The sequence below is a fragment of the Diabrotica undecimpunctata genome, chromosome 9 (genome assembly GCF_040954645.1).
Source record: "Diabrotica undecimpunctata isolate CICGRU chromosome 9, icDiaUnde3, whole genome shotgun sequence".
Lineage (NCBI taxonomy): Eukaryota > Metazoa > Arthropoda > Insecta > Coleoptera > Chrysomelidae > Diabrotica > Diabrotica undecimpunctata.
Window position 1 is genome coordinate 6,688,017 of NC_092811.1, and position 21,800 is coordinate 6,709,816.

At 33.8% G+C, this 21,800-nt stretch overlaps 1 protein-coding gene across 5 annotated transcripts in view; it reads left to right on the forward strand.

The window, feature by feature from the left end:
* pan (transcription factor pangolin) overlaps window positions 1–21,800 on the forward strand; it is an 808,803-nt gene that overhangs the window by 764,097 nt on the left and 22,906 nt on the right. For 3 of the 5 annotated variants that reach the window (XM_072542638.1, XM_072542635.1, XM_072542637.1), the window contains exon 9: window positions 16,599–16,668. In XM_072542638.1, the coding sequence (XP_072398739.1) occupies window positions 16,599–16,668 (70 nt within the window). Of the gene's footprint in view, window positions 1–1,546; window positions 1,701–16,598; window positions 16,669–21,800 lie in introns of all 5 variants that reach the window. The other 2 variants (XM_072542639.1, XM_072542636.1) reach the window with 1 other exon arrangement.

Below are 21,800 nucleotides of genomic sequence, written 5' to 3' on the forward strand. Positions count from 1 at the left end.
AGTTCTGTCTCTTTTTGTTGTCATCCATGCTTTCTTCGCTTCTTACCTTATTTCTTCGCTTTTTACCTTATCCAAGTACTTTTTTTGTTGTCTTTGATATGTTCCCTGCTTAATTTTCTTGGTCTTGAACATATTTTTACATTTTATTTTGCGCATTATGCTTCTTTTTCGGCATCTTCCTAGTAATTTGATCTTCCTCCTAGACCTTTTTCACTTCTATAAAAGCACAGTAGGTATTTTTTATCCATTTTTTTCGCACAATTGGAAGTGTATTCTTTTCTTTATATTTACCTTTGATTTTGAGTCCTTGCTGTCTTATTTGTGTTAATGTATTCCTTTGTCTGACAATGAACGATACCAGTTCCACTGCCTTTTGACTTGAGATTATTTTGCATGTCATTTCATCATAATCGGTTACATTCTCTTGGGTAGGTGGTTACTTGTTGTTCATTTAGAAGACTTATCATTATATTATAATATATATTATATAAACATCGATATAAAACGTTTTTCGTATTTCTAATTTTCGATCTCCAGCCGTCTTTATCAATCCATATTCTAGGCCTCTATCTGTCAAATATTCGTCTACTCCCTTTCTCTGGAGAAATTTGTTTGGGAAGTCTTGTGTCAGGAATTATTAGAATTTTCCTAGGTTTTCTGAGCCTTGTTATATACCCTCTGTACGTTTCATGTGCCCGTTTTCTTTGCATTGTTGGTCGTCAATTTTCAGTCCTGATCCGAGGCTGGATCGGTTGTTTTGACGATGGTTCTTTTTACGAGAACAAGTCTTCCCTTGTCCGGGCTTAGGAGTGGCTCTGGTAGTTTGTAAGATACTCAATTTACCCACAAACTAACCCAGGCGAAGACATTATCAGAGATAACCAGGGGAAATTGTTCTTGGGTCAAAAATGACCTTTTATTTGGAGTTTTTACAAAATACAATACTTTGATACGAAATATCCTAGTATCAGAGTTTGCCTGACAAAAGACTATTTTTTTAAGGTTAGAAAGGTTATTTTTTTACTAAAATAATTCAGTCAAAGAAGATCTTATTTAATACAATTGACTGTATTTGTGTTTTTTATTTAATATTATAAGATTTTGCATCTTATGTTAAATATTTAATTGATATTTAATAGTTTAGGCTTTAGCTTCCTAATTTGTCATTTTTATAGTGCTAATTCAAGACATAAACCTTGGTGTTGACTAAAACAGTGATTATGGTGATTCTTTTCAAAAGTTAAAGTTTAAATTGATTTATATATACCTGTGATATCGCCGGTAAACAATATGGAGGCAATACCTCACGAGATTCATGGCCAGACGGAGTCCTCAAAGGGATGTTAGCTGCAAAGATCACCCCACCTTTGCTCCGGTGCTCTGCCGATGTGCATACTTTCGGGCAGAATGGGTCGTTGACGGCCAAAATGTCAATTGTCACGTGCGACACAGTTCGAAAAGCTTAGGGGCAGCCGGCATGGCGTATTTCTTGCGTGCTTCTTGGTGCCCTGCCGGTACGAAACTTTGCTGACTCTGTTCTGTTTAGTGGCATGCGCTGGGTAGGGAGGAGCAGGCCAAATACTATGAGCTGGCTCGTCGCGAGCGGCAGTTGCACATGCAGCTCTACCCCGATTGGTCATCACGCGCCAACGCCACTCGCGGCAAGAAGAGGAAGCGCAAGCAAGACCCCGCCGATGGAGGTAGCAATCCCTCGCAATTTACTAGTTTTATAATAGAGCAGGAAAAATATTTTCAAATTAAATGCGTCTCCGAAAACAGTATAACCAAGGAGTATCTAGCGGGATTAAACATTTATTCCAAAGAGGCAAACCTCGATTCTAAGATATAGATACGTCACAATTTAACAATATATTGCCCTACAAGATCTTTCATTTCACTTTTTTTCTTACATTTTTTATATATAATAATTGTAAACATCTAAATTTGTAGTACCTTCTTTTGTCTTGTTGTTCTCTCAGCTGCCGTTCTTTCCAATAAAAAGTTTAACCTACTTCCATATATTCTCCTTGGTTTTACTTGTTTTTGAAGGTTACAAAACCTATTTTTCTTGCATTTTGAACATTAAGTTTACGTTTTATTCACTTTCTGCGAAAACAATTCGCAAAGATTTGCTCAAAACTCAGTGACTTAGAATTGAGCTAGTAAGTTGTAGAAATAATTTCAGAGAGTTTAAGTTTTAAATATTAAGGAGTTTTAGCTTACTAGTTCTTCAAACAAAAAGTCACTAATGTTTTTCGGGACTTTGTGAATTATTTTTTGTAGAACAATATTTTCTTTTCATCAACTTGGCCGTGTCACCCGTATATTTAGACCATTCTGCCAATAATATGTAAAAAAACAATCATATTGTAAGTTATGAGCAATTTTGTTAGTTAGAAAAGGGTGAGGACTAGCAGCATATTTTATTTACTTCAATTAAACGAAAATTACCATTTCCAATGAGTTTTCCTTTAAATAATTTCAAGAAAAAGGTTTGATTTTGCATCATTTCTCTTTGTTGTTTTGAGAAATGTATTCAAAAGTTAAATTTGCATGCAATGATGCTATTCCTGCTTCTATATGTATTTTTAGAGTTCTCGTAGACTTTCTGAAAATATTTCTCAAAGACTTGCGGCTTGACAAATTTCCCCAAATATAGGCAACCAGTACAACCAAAATGATTGAACCTACAGAAGAAAATAATGCTGTATCGGTTGTCTAGATTTGTGTGAAATTGATCATATTTAAATTTTCTTCTCAGATAATATTTAGCAAACCTTTTGTAAACCTTTGACTAGATACGGGGTATCTTTGCGGCCAAGTTGATAAGAGGAAATAGCGAGTAACTTGCGAGACGTACCTATTCTATTATATCTATTATTATTTGCATGTTATTGGGGTAAACGGTGTTTTTGGCCGGTCAGGACCTATTCTGCCGAGGGTCTAACGGACATCCTTATTTTGTTGGTTGGACTTCGTCGTATGCACGTTTGTCAGTGACCTGCATGTCCCTATGTAGATCCAAAAAAAAAAAGATACCCTCAGCATGGCTGTCTTTTCCTCCTCCTTTTTATTTCTTCTTAACTTTCCTTATTGTTAGACCCTACAGTTTGATCTCAGGTTGAACATAAAGACTACCGAAAGAAGAAGAAAAGCGTCATGCGTTATGTGTGATGAAATTTAATAAATGCTGAGAATGTGGAATTTCTTCATCAACTAGAAATTGGAAAGACATTGCAAGATTTTAGTGATATAGATACAATTTTTTTAAGTGACTTACATTAAGCCACTGTATTTTTAATTTATTGGTTGTACAAAGTATTAATTATTTGTTCATAATTTCACTGAGTATACTTTATTTTCAATCTGAGATTATTATTTTAAATATAAGTAGGAATTAGTAGTTTTAGATATGAATGGTGAATTTAGGTGCCTCTAGTAAACCAATTTTTGTTTTATAAAGTGATTTGATTGCTATACTTTTCTTTTATGCATACAAAATTCAATAACTAACATAGCGGAGTGGAACAAAGAAAAACGATACTGTCAAAATGGTTCAATGATATCTTTGATCAATTTAAAAATTGTGCAGGTAGATAGATAGCTGAAGAAATATCCTGTAATGAGGAAAATCAACCCTTTGGTGTTGTGTGATCTATGTTTGCTTGCCTGTCTGGGAATAAGTGCAACCAAATGGTCATAGATTCGAAAAAATTGGTAACGGAATCGGAATAATCATTAAACAACCACCATGCAATGGGAAACTGTCACTTCTACTTCTAAAAAAATCATAAAAAACATAATTTCTTAAAAACTTTGATACGGAATTGATAATCGACGCGAAAAAATAACCAATGTACACTTCAGATTCCTATGGGGACCGTTAGGAATACAGAAAGGATCGAAGAAATAAGAAATGGTGAATGGACGACATGTTAGAGGGGATAGACAATCATCTTTTCGTTGAACGTTTTTGGTAGAACCATTTAACCGTGTGGCAAAAGGTGGAAAGATGTCTGTCAATCAACATCGCAGAAAATCATGAATGAATCATAAGAATGAACAGTTCATTTGAAGAAGAGGAAATGTTGATGGTATAAAAAATTACCCAATGGGTTATAGTAAAAAAAAAACAGAAAATGGAACCTTGGAAAAATAGGGGACGACGAACAAAACCACGAATAGGATGGGCAAACTATTTCAAAGTATTCTCGGGTTGGAAGTTGATCAATATAGCAAGAAACAGAGATATAGAGAAGACAGTGTGAAGGAATGAAGGAAACATTGGTAGATAGAATATTTGCTTTGTAGAAGACGCAGTGACACTCTTTAATTGTTATGGAAGCTTCGGAATGTAACAAATAAACAACAGATAGGAAAATATTGTTTGTTTTACTACAAAGAAATGAAAAATGGTTACAACAAAGAATAACATTTCGTGCAGTGGGTTTTTCATTAGTAACTGAAGGTTAAGGTTAATATTTTATAAACTGGATACTGATACAAAAAAGTCGAGACATTGTATCGAAATAAAGTGCAGGGCGTTGAACTCAAAAGCTTGTTTGTGAGAGATGGTCGAGTAGAGCTCATGCATACAAAACAACACAAAAAATGAGATAAACAAAGAATTTCTGTATGAAAGGTACCGGCCAGTTCAAGTCCAAATAGAACTTTGGATTTGGCTGACTTTCAAGCAATTATTACAAGTGAGCTTTTCAAATTTTTTTTATTTTTCGTATAAACTAATTGTTAATTTTTTTCGGTATGTAAAACATTGTTCTCTAAATGTATTACAAGCAGAACTAACATTATAGTGATTAAAAACTGGTTAACTACGCGGTAGCTAGCAAATTACTGCTTATCATATTGGATCTACCGATTTCACGGCTATTATACAACAAACAACAGGTAACTTTTTTATTTATTGTCGTTAACTAATCGATAAAAATGCAACAACAATTGCAAACGTTAATCGCTTCTCATAGAGATGGCTGGTGTATTATATCTGGACGTGAGGTCGGTATTAAGTATCAGAATAACGAGTGACTTATAGGTTAAATTGATTCAAAAATAGAAAGCTGTATAGAAAAAATCGTCAGAAAAACGGTAAAAATAATTATCTTTGTTAGTAATTACTTTTATATAGCTTGTTTTTAATAAGTTTTAAGGTCTGCAGGTACTTTTTCTGACAGGTCGACTGGCACATAACGCAGAAATCTTTGTTTTTGCCATTCAGTAGCAGTTGCTGCTGTAGATAATGTCCATTCTGTTTAAAGTCTCTTCCATTTTTTCTTTTCTGCCTTTCTCAGTACCTAATGTGACATTGTTCCTAAATGGATCGTTTCCGTAGAGGTTTTTATATTATAATAATTCGCGTTGGTGTCTGCATAGCTGACCAAGCATAAACCGTTGAGGGTAAAGGATGAGGGGCACGTATAGTATGATAGAAGTTGTTCTACAAACTAGCATACATCACAATTAGTGATTTGTAGGTTCATTTCATTTTGTTCATCTATATTTGATGCTACTCCAGTTATAATAGGTTTTAATGTCTCCACGTACTTTTTTCTGACAGGTCGACTGGCAGAAATCTTTGTTTTTGTCATTCAATAGCAGTTGCTGGTGTAGATAATGTCCATTCTGTCTAATGTCTCCTTCTATTTTTTCTTTCCTGCTTTGCTCTGTACCTAAAGTGGTATTGTCCCACATTCGATAGTCATCCAAACTTCAGTTTTTCCAAATTAGCATAGATCATAATTAGTGGTTTGTTCGTCTTTACTTGATGCTACTTCAGTTCTAATAGGTTTCGAGTAGTAGTTTTTGGAAGAATAGCTTTCTTATCACAGACAATGAAAAAATAAAAACGACAGATACGCAATGTAACGAGAAAAACGCAATGAAATAAAAGATTGCGCGACCACACACTAGGTGGAGTGGTAAACGTAGTTCCATGCTTGTTTCTTAATAAAATTAAATTAAAATAAAACAAAATACAATAACATATAATGCAATATATTGTGCGAAGTGTCAAGTTTTTTTCTGACGAGTCGAATGGCACATAACATGGAAAGCTTTGTTTCTGCCATTCTATAGTAGTTGCTGGTGTAGAATAATTGCTTCTAATTCCTGTGTTACTCCAAGGATGTACTGTTGTCTTGAGCCTCTGGGTATGTGCCTGTTGAATATGGTCGTATTTATCTATACAAATTTTGGAAGATTAGTAGTGTTATATCGATTTTATTAACTTTAGAATTTAGGTCATCAGAGAATCGAGTCCATCTGACCTTCCTCAAGATAAATCTTTTTTTAAATGGGATAATAGGTGTTTCGAGGACATTTTGTACATTTTTGCACAGGTCCATGTTTTGGTTTGTTTTTGTGCCAAATGCAGTTTCATATGTTTGACTGGAAATTGCTAGATACGATGTTTTAGTTTGCACATTTCGATAATAATTGATGTATTCGAAAAAGTTTAACGCCAAAATTAGAATCGCCCAAAATGAAGACAAAATTTAGAAGTATTTATATTTTTTCTGTGTTATAAGCCTTAATCATATAAGAGAACAGTCACATTGTTTATGCAGTACTTTTGTTACAGATCTTGGCATTTCGTTATCTCTTATACCACATGAATTATCTCGTGAGTTTTATGTTCTATTCAATTGGATCAACTCTTTGGAAGTCTTATTTTTGATGTGCTCTATCTACAGTCCTCTGTACACGTATTTTGTTACTTGGTAGGACCAAAAACCCTCAATATTGTTCTGAAACTATTGTCTTGTGATATTTCTAATACATTTTTTAATTAAAAATACGTTAAAAATCTTACGTTAAAAGGCTACTGGTAACATGCACATAGTAAAATACCGATGGCTCATCCATTCCAAAGGTATCCGATACCGCCCATCTCTACAATACCTCCGCCGCGATAGTATGATTGATTTATTTAAATAATTATCACGTAGCTAGTTTATTGTTTCCAGTGAATAAGAAATGCTGCTAGGATATATACAATAAAAATACGATCAAATTGAATACGGGGTGGTCTTTAAGGGAATTAAAAGTAACGACATGAACAAAAGCAATAACAAATAAGCTGACAAAAATATTTAATATATCGGACGAACAAGAGTTCATGGGACATTTTTGTCGTTTATATTTGTAGTTGTATTTGTAGACAAAAATCGAGTCTTCTTCTCGTCTGCACTTTGGAACATTGCTTAGGTAAAACTTTACATCATGTGACTAGAATTCTGTGGACTAGATAGTGTTTTTGGATTGGGCAGCACAAATCTCACCTTATGAGAAGTCAGTTCTGGTGCGACTGTCAGTTGATTTGGTGGCATTTATTTGGTTATAGTGTCTTTACACCTGTCCTGTTACCCTACAGATCCATAGGACATTTCCTATCAGTCACTTTTAGGCTCTTAGACGAAATAAATTGCTGTTTACGATGGAATATCATAAAACAAATGTTTAAAAACAAAACTGAAGTAAAATTTCAGAAAGAAACAACAAAATCCAGTGAAATAACATTTGGGATTAGACAAGGAACCTTACTACAGATACAAAGAAAATTGGGAACTAAGGTAATAAAAATGGTATATTCCACAGATGACTTAGTTGTGATAGCCAATAATGAAGACGAGTGGATGAAAGAGAATTTCTACTAAGAATGTTATACAAAAAACAAAAAAAAAAAAGTAGTTTTAGACTAACCAATTACGTGCAAACTTGAGATTGAATAAACAATTGATAGAACAACTAATGAAATTTAAATTTCATGGAATCCAGTGACAATACAATGAAATATAACATACAAATGTAATAGTTAGAGGTATTAAACAATAGATTCTTCTTCTTGATGTGCCTATCCGTTACGAATATTGTCGATCATCATGGCAATCTTTATCTTATCTACAGCAGCGCGGAAAAGCTGCACAGATGTTGTATTGAGCAGATTCTGAGGATCTTAACCAAGATGTTCTTCTTCTTCCTTGACCTCGTTTTCCAAATATTTTTCCTTGCAGGATGGCTTGACTTGGGAAACCAATAGATAATCAACTCGTACCTGAAAGGTACTTAATAAGTGAAGCCAAGTCCGCCATTTGCACTGAGGAAAAAAGCCCGCGTTGCAGATGATCGCAACAATTAATAAATACATAAATAAACCTATGATGATGGATAAGATGATACGTTTTCTCTGTTTTGCTGTATGGCTGTGAAAGTTGGACAATGGACTCAGTGAAACAGAAAAAAGAATAGATATAAATGTATATATATATATATATATATATATATATATATATATATATATATATATATATATATATATATATGTGCGGATGCTGAGAATCCTGTGGATACAAAAAGTTACCAATGGTGAGAAAAATGCAATACTTGGTCATGTGTTGAGAGGTGAAAGATATGAATTACTCCAAATTATATTGGAAGGTAAAGTGCAGAGCAAAAGATCAGTTGGAAGACGCCAGAACTCGTGGCTGAAAGACCTGAGGAGATCTCAGGTTTGACCCGCTCATCCACAGAAATCTTTCGTACAGCAGTCTCCAAAGCTACAATTGCCATTTGGATCGCCAACCCTAGAAAGGAGACGACGCAATAAGAACAAGAAATAAACCTATACCTAAGAAAAAATCAAACAAATCAATAAATGCACAAATAAGTTTTCTATCCTCAATGCAAATGGCGACAAGACTTCAAAAAATTTAACAAGTATGGCTTCTATTAGTTTAATTTCTTTGGTAATACTTGACATCGCCATATTGATGTGACGTCATGTCATTTCTTCATTTTTTGAAGGTTCAATACTTGTTTTCATTGTACTTGATTTTGATCATTTTTGATATTAAAATATCCAAAGTATGTTCTAAAAAAGAGTTTAAAATGAAAAGCTGTAGTATAGGAGCATAGGTTTAAATTTGTTTCGAATAAACATTTAACCCTAACCTAAAAAAAATGTCTGCGTGAAAACTGTAGAATAAATCGAATATTTGAGTAATGTTTGATCGATTAAATTTCTTTGCACCTAAATTCACCACAAATCACAAGAGAAGAAAATATAAATAACTTTAACATTGCATACTGATTATCTTTTCTTGTAATATATCGATCATATTCTTAGAATATGTAGATACGAAGTAGGTAGTACTATTTTTAACAGTAGTTAGGAACTATTTTGAGCACGAGGAAGCCATCTTAGTATCGTATTTTTATACTAGTTGTTTGAATTGTTTACGGCAATTACACATAAGTGATAGTTAAGATGCCTTCTCCTCAGTTATTTTTAATTCAGCTAACTAACAATTAACTACAATTTCGAGTGTTATAAATTTGAAAGCGACTGCTTTAGTTTATGTAATACAAGTTGAAAATCAAATCGAATAATCAAAGGAGTGTTGTTCGTATATGAAAGACCCGATTCCTGAATGAGTAGTACGTACATTCCAAACCAGATTCGTTAATGAGTAGTACATCTAGTACTTTTATACATTTCAACCAATATCGACAACTTAACGGAATAAAATGGACATATTTGATTTTTAAGTTTAAACAAATTCATAAAATCAATTGAACAGTTTTAATAAAAAACAAATGATTTAAGGTACTACACTCAGGTGCAAAAAAATCGATCCATGGGTATTATTTGCTGAAAAAAAAAAACGTTTGAAGATATTAGTTTAAATCAGGTACATATGTAAAAGTATATGTTAGATTAAAATTATTTTACAGATATCCCAAAAAATCATTTATTTATAGAGACAATCACCAAAACTCAAAATACAAGAATATTCAAAAATTTCTGAAATAAGAAAAACATTGATAATAAATCAATATCTAGTGTTTCCCCCTCGGGCCTTATAACAGCCTGTACACGTCTAGGCATTGAGGTAATTAACCTCTGGATATCAAATTGATCCAATTGGTCCCATATTTCTTGAAGAGCCGCTGTAAGTTCAGCCAAGTTGTTTGGACGGGGTACTCGTACTCGAAGACGTCTTCTCCATCATGTCCCATAGATGTTCTATGGGATTGAGATCGGGACTGCAAGCTGGCCAGTTCATACGGACGATTCCCACCTCCTCTATATATTGGTTGACGATTCTAGCACGGTGAGAACGCGCGTTGTCGTCCATAAAAATAAAATTAGGTCAAATGAAAGGAGCAAAAGGTACCACATGCTAATCTAAAATACTTGTTATGTATCTTGCAGCAGTCATAGAACCTCTATCTACAATAACTAAATCAGTATGGGCTTCTGAACTGATACCAGCCCAAACCATAACGGAGCCCCCCCGATAATTTATTCTTTCCGCAATATTACATTGAAAATATCGCTCTCCGTGTCTTCTCCAAACCTTTTCTCGGCCGTCCTTGTAACTTTAGACAAAATCTGGGCTTATCTGAGAACAATACATTGCTCCAATCTACATCACTCCAGTGTTCATGTTCTCTTGCAAAAGCAAGGCGAGCTCTGCGATGTTCTATGGATAGTATTGGAGATAGGCTGGTCTTCTGGATAATAAATTACCTTCTATAAGTCGTCGATGAACTGTCCATCTTCTTACCTCCACATTTCTCACTTCGCTCAGACGATTTGCCAGTTCAACTGAAGTTAGATGCGATTTCTCAAACATGATGAGACCAGAAATCGATCACCTCATTCGGATGTTACCCTTCTACGACCTGATCCTGGTCTTCTTGTGAAGTTACCGGTGTCGCTAAAACGCGAACTGCTCTTTGAACCGAAGATCGACCCAACATTTCAACACTCAACATTTCAGCTGCATTATATTGGCTACGACCATCTTGAACTAAAGTCACCGCCCTTGCAGCATCTGTCGGAGTTAGAGACATTTAGGAAGGATAATTAAATAAAAATATAACACGTTTTGAAAATAAAAATCACTACACTAGTATGGTTGTTGAATTAAAAACAACATTCAATAAATATCTACTTGCTTCAGACCCTTTTTGACAAAAACCTGAAATACCAATTTGTTTTAAAAAATATAAAAGGCAATATTAAAAATATTATTTTATTTCTCGTATACGAGGGTACATCTAAATTTACATACGTAATTTAATGTCTCTAAAATTATACAACTTCAAATAAATAAGAAATAAGGAATGGATCGATTTTTTTGCACCTGAGTGTAGTAAAAAAAAGTTCCTTTACTAGATACGAAAATGAAATATTCGAATATGATTTTTAAATATTATTTTTTCTTTGAATTAAACAATTTTTTTAGTTCCATGAATAGTCCCGTTTTCTAGAGGGCGCCTAAATTAACGTCTATAAAATGGTGTTCGATGGCAGACAGTAATTCTCAGGATTGGCACAGCTGAAACAAAAATCCAACGGGATTATTTAAAAAAAAGCGCCCTTACAGAACAATTGACCACTTTTTATAAAAAAAAAGTCGATAAATCAATTTTAATCAATTTTAAAAATTTTAACATGCAAAATTGGTAAAAAAAGTCGATTTTTTTTACTTTTACACTTTTTTACAAATGTCCGCCATTTTGTTTGTTTTTAATTTTTGAATATTTTTTATTTAGCTTATGGCATTAAGACACATCTACAATATTACAATAAACGTTAAAATTGACTCGATATAAAATACTTAAATCATGCCCAGCTTATAGGCAAACGTCGAGGTTGCTTATATAGTTAATAGACTCGATCGTCGCAACAGGAAGTCTTGTGAACTGCCCTCATAGGCTCGCTGGTGGCACTCCTCCGTTATGTGCTTGATAAATTGGACCTCGCCGCAGCTGCAGGACGGTAATGGTAGCTTGCCCCATTTGTGCAACATATCTGCACATCGACCATTTTGAGTGCTGATGCGGTTAAATGTGCACCAGGTCTTACGTGGTAGGTCAAATCCAGGAGGTGTCTCTGTGATGCAAGGTATGACTGTATTTGGTTGAGCTGCCGACCATTCATGGATTCATTTGGTGATCATGTTGAAACCTGTGGCTGTGGCTGATTCTGCAGTTTGTATTGGAGATTTTCTGGTGCGCAGTCGACTTTTGGTTGCACATCAATATAGTTATGAATCGGCAGCGTCGTCTTGCTAAGGATCTTGTTATATTCTTTGGTAAGCAGATTGAGTCGGCGAAGATGTGGTGGTGGAATGTCGCTCAGCACTGGTAGCCAACGTGTTGGTGTAGATTTGATTACTCCGGCGATCATTCTCATGCTGTTATTTAGCTGGACATCTCTTTTTAACGTGAGTGTTCCAGAAATGAACATATCGTTTTAAAATATAAAATAAAAATATAATTCCTTATACTTTTCTTAGTGTAGAATAAGTAAAATAGTCATTTCATCAAGTTTGCTCGGATAGCCGACTCATTGGCGCCACAGCCTCTTAAATAGTTTTCACACCTAAATACAAGAGGCGTAATCTTCACTTTTACGCATCAAGTAGTATTTTATTAGTTCATTCTCACACGCCCTTGAGGCATGTGCATTTTAAAACACTCTCAATTCATATATAAAATATTTCTCTACGCCGAAATCGAATCGAAATCGGGCATTTTTCTCATAAATACGGTTTTCTCTTTTACGTGTGACAAAGAAAGAATTATTTGATACTGTATAGTCAGCTAGGGCCGTGTTGAGGCTTCTCTACTCTAAAAATAAGTTAATTATAAATCGATAAACTAAAGGTGATTTTATTTCTCTGGAGCTATATTTGCTCACATTAACAATCCTTATCCTTCAACGGTCACTGAAGAACCAAACCTATGGAGATACATCCACTCACAAGTCCTTTGAAGTAAGGCTTGGAATCAAAAGATTTCTAACCCTCTTATGTAGGGAGCCAACCACAAGGCCCCCACAGTGAGCACTGTTGATCCATATTGGCGCGCAGTATTCAGCTAAGGAATAAACAAGAGCTAAGCCTGAAGACTTGAGTGTGGATGCCGATGCCCTCTATGTTGTGCCGCAGAGCTTCTGAATGATGTTATTTCTGGTTTTTAGCTTCTTGGCAACTGTACTTAAATGTTCCCTAAAGCTTAACGTTCTGTCCAAGGCCACGCCTATATAATTTGGATGTTTATTGTGGTTGAGTCGTGTGTTATCAAAGTGAACGTTAAGGGTTCTTGATGTCAATTTTCGATTAAAAGTGTTTAATTGTCTTGCAAGGGCCGTCATCAAACAAAACAAAACACTCCATCGTCATCGGACACCTTTTTTTTTAAAGAAACTTAGACCCTCTCTAGAAAAAGGGTTATTTATGGGAACTAAAAAATTTTTTTCTATAACTCAAAGATAAAATAAAATTAAAAAAATTATATTTGTATCTAATAAAGGTGCAGAGAAAATGTTTTTGAAAATATGCATTTTTTAGCTTTGTAATATATGTAGCCATTGATGCTATAGCAAAAATCACCGACAATCACTATTTTTAATTTTTTTTAATACTTTTTTACGAATTAGAAGTTTTAATTTTTGTTTTTTTGGAAGGTTATGTAAAAACCATTCATTTGATTGAATGATTGAATTGAATTGATTGAATTCAATTTGGTTAATAATTTATTTAAACAATTGGGAAAAATTGCAAAAACTTGTAGGAGCAATAAACATAAAAAATAGGCATAAAAAATAACAAAAGTTACATAAAAATATGTCTTTTAATACCCTTAAGGTACACATAAGTTTTTGTTGAAAATTATTTATTTATTTAAAAGTTATTTCAATTGTTTATTAGAAAGTTCTTAATTTAATAATGAAAAACGAGGTTGTTTCCATCACCTTAGAACGCTTTATAAAATTTGATTTTGTTCGTTGTTTCTATATTTTCAAGATTTGTATGTTGAAATACCATTTCAACCATTTAGAGTAAGATCCCAGAGCGATCAGACATAACTTATTTTCACACAGATGAAACCTTAGAGTCTGAGTAGCGTCTCGTGTGCTTTGAATACCTGCGTATTTATGAAACTTGCTGAGTCACACCTGGGCAGGTACCAGGTGAGAAAGGTAACTAAAAATAAGAGCTATTTAACTTAAATTTACATAACTGATTTTTATACATATTTTGTAGATTATTTTGAAAATACTGTAATAAGTTTCAGACACTTGTCATGGACCAGAACTTTTGCCAGACGCTTTAAAGCTCCACTAAAATTAAATGAACTTTACTTACTTTTACATGTCTGATTTTTAAATAGAGATGCAAAAATATTTAATCGGATCGAAAACAGTAAGTATTCTTAATGTATTTAAATTTTTTACTCTGAGGCTCATGCGCACAGCACTCTCGCGCACATACTTCTGGTTAACTAATTTTTGTGTTTAAGGGATGTTTGGTCATTTTAATTTGTCTGACTGATTAAATATAACTTTATTATAATCCCATTAATAACATATTTAAAAATCAGACATGTAAAAGTAAGTAAAGTTCATTTAATTTTAGTGGAGCTTTAAAGCGCCTGACAAAAGTTCTGGTCCATGAAAAGTGTCTGACACTTATTACAGTATTTTCAAAATAATATTCTACAAAATATGTATAAAAATCAGACATGTAAAAGTAAGTAAAGTTCATTTAATTTTAATGGAGCTTTAAAGCGTCTGACAAAAGTTCTGGTCCATGACAAGTGTCTGACACTTATTACAGTATTTTCAAAATAATATTCTACAAAATATGTATAAAAATCAGTTATGTAAATTTAAGTTAAATAGCTCTTACTTTTAGTTACCTTTCTCACCTGGTACCTGCCCAGGTGTCACTCAGCAAGTTTCATAAATACGCAGGTATTCCAAGCACACGAGACGCTACTCAGACTCTAAGGTTTCATCTGTGTGAAAATAAGTTATGTCTGATCGCTCTGGGATCTTGGACTAATTGTTTATAAAGTTTTTCGGTAATAAGTTTGCCAGAAATGAGTATGAAATATGCCATTTCGATATTCGTTTAGCTGGCAATTTTTCACAAATTTAAAAAATAAAAGATTTTTTTAAACAATCCGCACGATTTTTATAAACTATCTCGCACGATTTTTATATTTTCATTCGATAAATAACGAGCTTTTTCAATCCGTTGTACATTATTATAATTACCATAACAACTAGGAACCCCTTCTGCAGCGTAATGAAGCGATTTTAATTTTTCAAAGTGGGTTTGAAAGCTTGTTCTCTCATATATATGAATATGTAATTTTAAAATCTTCCTAACAGAGTTCAACAGACACAGATAAGTTAACTTTAAATTTTTATACCAAATGTTCAGAAACTTAATTTCTCAGAAACAAATTACCAAAATTGGAAGAAGGTCCAGCTCACTACAACTAAGTACAAAAAAGTTGTCTTTAGCATTAATATTCCAAGATCTTGTATTACATTGTATATACTACATTCATCTAATTTAAATTATTAATAATCAAATAAATCAAAACTAATAGGATATGTATTTAAATGCACATTGTTATGAAGGCAATTATTGATGTGGAGGTCACAATAATTATTAATATACTTAGATCTCGAGATTGTATTATTAATTGGATTAGTTAGCTCATGTTGCATGTTTACAAACCTTTTTTCGAAATGTACAACTTAACAATTTTTACAGTTGTTTGAAAATATTAAACGTAAAAAGGTCTTTAATGGCATTAAATAAATAATCGCCAAGTGGACAAGTTGGACATATTTAGTCATTCATTGGTGTATGGATCCAGATGCGACCAACTTTGTCATGCACAAAAATGTCGTTTTTGTCAAGAGATCCATCCACTTTAGAATTTTTTTGTTTGTAATACTTTTCTTCTGCAGAACCAGTTTTGTCTATGGGTTTTTACTACTTGTTTATGTGTATGGGTTGTTATTTCCTGATGACATTGACGTTTTCTAATACCTATTCCAGAATTTAACCATCGCAAAAGACCAATTGACTATTCTTTTCGTTCTTGTGTAACCGAACTGCTCATTTACATTACTGCAATACTGGATGGTAAACTGCAGAACATAGGAATAATAAAAATGTTTGTCTTGATAAGAAAACACTCATCATAACTATTTGTCTGATTGAAAATGGGAAAAAAGCTTTCTTATCTCTCTTCAATAGCATTACAGCCCAAATCGAGTATTGGGCTTCTCCGAATTATACCTCCAACCTTGCTGGTCACATGCGGACCTTCTCCAAGTTCTCACGTCTATCAAATGTTTTTCGCGTCCGCTTCCACTTCATTCTCCCACATTTTCCGTGGACTCTATTTTGGTCTTCACCCTACATTTTACTATTAAGAGCTCTTTTCAGCAATGTTTCAGCAAAAGAGAGAGAGAGAGAGAGAGAGAGAGAGCATTATGCCTTAGGGTGCATTTTACTAAAAAAATTTCCTTATTGTGACTAACGGAAAGTCCTAGTTTACAACAAATGTTTTGATCGCTTGACAATGGTTTGACCACAATGAAATGAAAGGTTATTGATTACTTTTCTTTTTTTTTGATAAAACAGACATAGAAAACTTTCTGTACATTTTGTTGATGTTGTAGATTTCGGAAAAAAGTCATTTTATACCATTTATATACTTTTTCATGTTATATTTATCATCAATTTTATATAAACTAGGTAATAGCATGAAGAAATGCCGGGCGCGATATGGATTAGATCAACAGAGTCAATGGTGTAAACCATGCAGGTAAGCTTTTTTCGTTCTTTTATCTATATGTAATTTAGAGTTGCACGCCTTTTGTTCTTTATTTTTGTGGGTATTTTTATTTCAATCTTATAACCAAAGTGTGTATATATTATATGTGTAAGGGTCCATTTCATTAAAAATATTGACATGATTAATAAAAAGTTGATAATTTCATGTATATTTAGAATTAAAAGCTAAAAAACTGAGGTTCGTGTAATCTTGTGTCTCAGGTCTAGTGTTAGGTGTTTCAGATCACGCAAAAGCCCCGAACGTGACTTAACGCAGCCGCGACCGAGGGCTTTACGTGCCTTCCGAAGAACAATAGCGGCTCAGTTAAACAAAAAGTTAAAAAACTTCTGGTGTCAGAACGGGGGTTGAATCCAGGCCATCCGTCTTGACAAACCATTATAATAGGTCCTATCATTCAATATTATTTACGTCTCCAATAGAGATGTAACTTCTCTTAAAAAGAATTCTAATAAAATGAGGAGCGAAGCTAGCTCAAAAATATCCATGCACCTTTACAAAAGAACTCTTACATGCTATAAATTCGATTAGGTCAGGTAAATGTATTTGGATCAGGTCTTTGAAAGCAACAACGATGAACAAGTTGAAGGGAGTTTAGCTGATGAGCTCAGAGAGGGAACTACTTCTTGCTACCAATGACCTTTTAGAGTAATCCTACTCTGGTATTATCCTGTCTAAGGATACAGCGTCGTTATGCCATTGGTTGACTATTGCTGTTCATGCATCTCTTCCTTGTACATGCTATTTTGCTTCTAAGAACGAATAATCAATCACGTTCTTTCTTTGGTCTGATCATCGCGATGGAGATCTTTCTCTAGATCTTTTGCCAGCTAAATTGCCTTCAACTATCAGTCTTTACCTGTCTTTATTTCTTCTACTAATGTGTCAAAAGTATCTCCATAAACTTTGACTGATAATTAATTGTAACTAATCATCATTGGTTATGTTAAGTTTGGCATTTAGGAACTGCATTTTAAATTTGCCTTGTTTGCGCAGTTAAGTAGCAACGGGAAAAGTCTTATATCTTCTTTTTATATTTTCCTATGTCAATTGTGCTCTTCTTTTAACTTTTTGCAATAATCTTTGAATATCACCTTCCAATACGATGTTTTCGTTCGCCAAACAAGTGCAGCATAAGTAAACATAGATAAGAAGAGTGTTTTATACATAGTGTGACAGAGAAAAGTGACACAAATCAGTCACTGCATCTCTTTCTAATGGGCTGGGTTTATCGACCACGTGACCTAAATGGCCAATGAGAAGGTCCCGTGGCCGATAAACCCGGTCCATTAGAAAGGGATGCAGAGGCTGCTTTGCGTCAGTTTTCTGTCGCACTGGGAGAACGTGTCTGTATTGCAACAGACAGTCTATTTGTATTATATGTCTATGGTTTTATATGGCCTTCTTCTTCTTCTAGTGCCGTCTCCACTAATGAAGGTTGGCTATAACCATTGCAAATTCATCTCTATCTTCTGCTTTTCTTAAGAGCGTCTGTTAACTCTGTCCAATCGCAAATGTTTTTCAGCCAGGATATTTGTCGTCTACCAGGACCCCTTTTTCCTTCGATTTTACCCTTCATAATCAGCTGCAACAACTCGTACTTATCATTTCTAAGTATGTGTCCCCAATATGCTGTCTATTGCCTTTTACTGGTGGTCAAAAGTTCTCTGTCTTTTCCCATTCTGTGCAACACCATTTCGTGCGTAATATGATCGGTCCATGGTATCTTCAAAATTCTCTTAAAAAGCCACATCTCAAAAGCTTCCAGTAAAAAGAGTGGACATAAAATTTTACCATCCGATATCGGATTTGCAGATTGACTCTTTGGTTACTCAGAAATTTCCTCATTTTCTAAAAGTCTGCTCTTGATTGCTCTATTCTTGAGCGAATTTCTGATTTCGGATTCAGATCTTCCGTAATCCAGACTCGTAAGTATTTCATTTTGTCCACTTGCTCAATATCTTCATTTTTTATCTGGCTCCTTGTAATGACTTTGCCCCTCTTACTGATAACCATGGTTTTTCGAGGTCAGGCACTATGTTTTGCCACAAAGCCTTGTTCACACATGTTCACATGTTCACACATGTTCAGAGAACCCTTGCTGCTTGTTGCTTTACGTGTTTTTTTTGTATTTTTCTCAATTTTATCAATGAATCTATTGTACAAAAGTTCGTACTATTCTTACATAGAATAATAGAACCAAATATACTCAATGTATCATAAATTCGTACAGGTTATATACAATATTGAACGAATTTTCGTTGTAAATTTGAATCTCCATCACGGATTAACGACTGATCTCCGGGAAACTATCTGCGAAATAATAATAAACAACTAAATCATCGATTACGTCAGGATCAAACTCGAAAATAACGCAAAATTATTATTAATTATAATCCAAATAATAATTATCTATTAATTAATCAATTAGTCTAATGATCAGATTTAAAAATTACTTTCGGTTGACGGCTTCAGTCAACAATGAATTGCAATTAGAATTAATTAAAAACATTGCCGTTGTTGCCGTTAAATTTGTTTTTATTATAATCGTTTATTAATTATTAATTACATGTGTTCGGGCGACTGAAAACATTTGCAGTTTGAGATTTTTTGCAGTTTGTTAACAAATAAAGGGAACTTATTGGTATATCTCATTAATTCAAAACTATTTTCTTGTGACAGATATTTGTACATGTAATTAAACCAAAATTGATTTTATCGAGAATAACATTTTTATTTTGTTTTGTCTGTTCAATTTCCAATGCGGAAATCATTTACAATAATTCTGAAATAAAAAATTATGAAAATCTTTTAACCTATAAATGTTTATGAATAGCGGTTTGTGTCAATACTAATTTGACAGTTGACTTTTTTGGCCTCGATCTTATGTGTCAAGATACTCAGCTGTCAAATTGGTATTACCGCCTACCGCTGATTATAAGCATTTACAGGTTAGGATGACTTATAATTTTATTTTAGAATTTTTGAAAACTGTTTCTAGATTGGAAATTGATCATTCTTATTACAATATTAATTGTGGTTTAATCCCTTGTAAAATATCTATGTAATTAATCTGTAAGATGTTGGCTAAAAAACTATTCATGTCAGTGACCGTTAACAACCCATAATGAACGATGGTCACCTCTTAGGATTTCTTTGCTTCATGTTGTTAATGTTGTGCTGTATCTTCTTCATCCTAATCGACGACATCTTGCCACCTTGAATTCTCAATCAAGTTTCGTGATTTGTTTCCATATTTCTCTGTCTTCTTCACCTCTGAAGCAATGGTTTACAATGCTGTAGCTATGACTCTGTAGCTGTGGCATTAAACTTTGCATTTCATTCTTTTGAATCCTAGTATGTCTCATTTTAGAGAAAAAGTTAATTTGCAAATAAACCATCTACGAAAAATATTTCAAATCTGTAAAAATTGTGTGAATAGTACGTATAAATAATTTATACCCCTACACCATACGGTAAATGGGGAAGATATTTTAAAATAGTACTCGTTAAAAGAAGTTGTAGCAATTTAAAAAAATTGTATTTCATACAAAAGTTTTTTTTTATATTTTTCAACTGAAACATTAAAAAAAATACTATATAAATACAAGATTTTTACTAAAAATACTATTTAAATACAATCTAGAAGTTGATTCACGTGACATAAGATTGCTTCGTGAGTCACTCGTCCCCCAGGTACAAACTAATCTTTTTCTTCTTCATCACGTTCCTCTTCGTTTTCTACTACTACTACTACTACTACTACTACTATCGGTTTACAGCGTTCTCCGACGCCTTCCGACTCCTAACCGCCATTCTTCTCTATTCAGCCATAGGCCTGGAGGGATTTCTCTTTCCTCTAGTTCTTTTTCAATTCCCTCTCTCCAGCTTTTTCTCGGCCTTCCTCTTTTCCTTCTCCCTTCCTCTTCGTTTTCTCTTGGGCATTTTCTTAGGATGAGAGACTTCTATTTTGATTTCTCAGCAAATTTCCTGTAATTCTTTTCAATACTCTCATCTCTGCCGTTTTCAGTAATCTTTGCGTTGTGGCTGGGTCGGGTCTTGTTACTGAGGCATGTCATTGTTGGCCTTACCCTGGCTTTATAAATTCTTGACTTGATCTCAGTATTAATGTGTATGTTTCGCCATATAGTATTATTAAGGCATCCTACCAGTCTATTTGTTTTTTTACTTGATCTCTCACTTCTTTATCCAGGTCTTCATAGCTGGACAGTGTAATCCCCAGGTAATTTATTTCCATTAATTGTTTAATACTGATGCCATCAATTCCTATTTTACATCTGGTTGGTTCTGTGTTGACTACTATTGTTTTAGTTTTCTGAGATGAGATTACCATGTTAAATTCTTTTGCTCTTATGTTAAATCTGTGGACCAGTCTTTGCAGACTATCTTCATCTTGGGCTATTAATATTGCGTCGTCTGCATAACAGACAGTATTTTTATTTCTTTGTTTTCCATTCTGTATCCTCTTCCTTTGTTATTCATCCATGATTAAATTGAAAACATTGGGCTCAATAAGTACCCTTGTATTATTCCGCTACCTATTTCTATAGGTTCTGTAAGTTGTCCATCTGTTCTGACTTCCATTTTGTTGTTTTGGTAGATGTTTTCAATAGTTTATATAATATTTAGGGGAACTTCTCTATTATACAGAAGATGGGTTACATTTTTGAGTCTTACTCTGTCAAACGCTTTCTTTAGGTCAATCAGACACAGAAATGCTGGTCTATTATACTCTAGTGATTTCTCAGTAATTTGCTTTATAACGAATATTGCATCTGTACGCAATCTTCCACTACGAAAACCCATACCACTCTCTTAAATTTCGCAACCAGGAAATCCTCCTACGTCCCACATTTCTCTTTCCCGATATTTTTCCTTGGATTATGAGTCTAAGCAGAGAGTACTTTTCTCCTCTCATTATGTGGCCCAGATATTCCAGTTTTTTCGTTTGTATGGTTTTTATGACTTCGCATTCCTTCCCCATCTTCAGCAGAACATCTTGATTTGTTACTCTTTCTGTCCATGGTATTTTCCACATTCTCCTGTAACACCACATCTCGAATGCCTCAATGTTTTTGATGTTT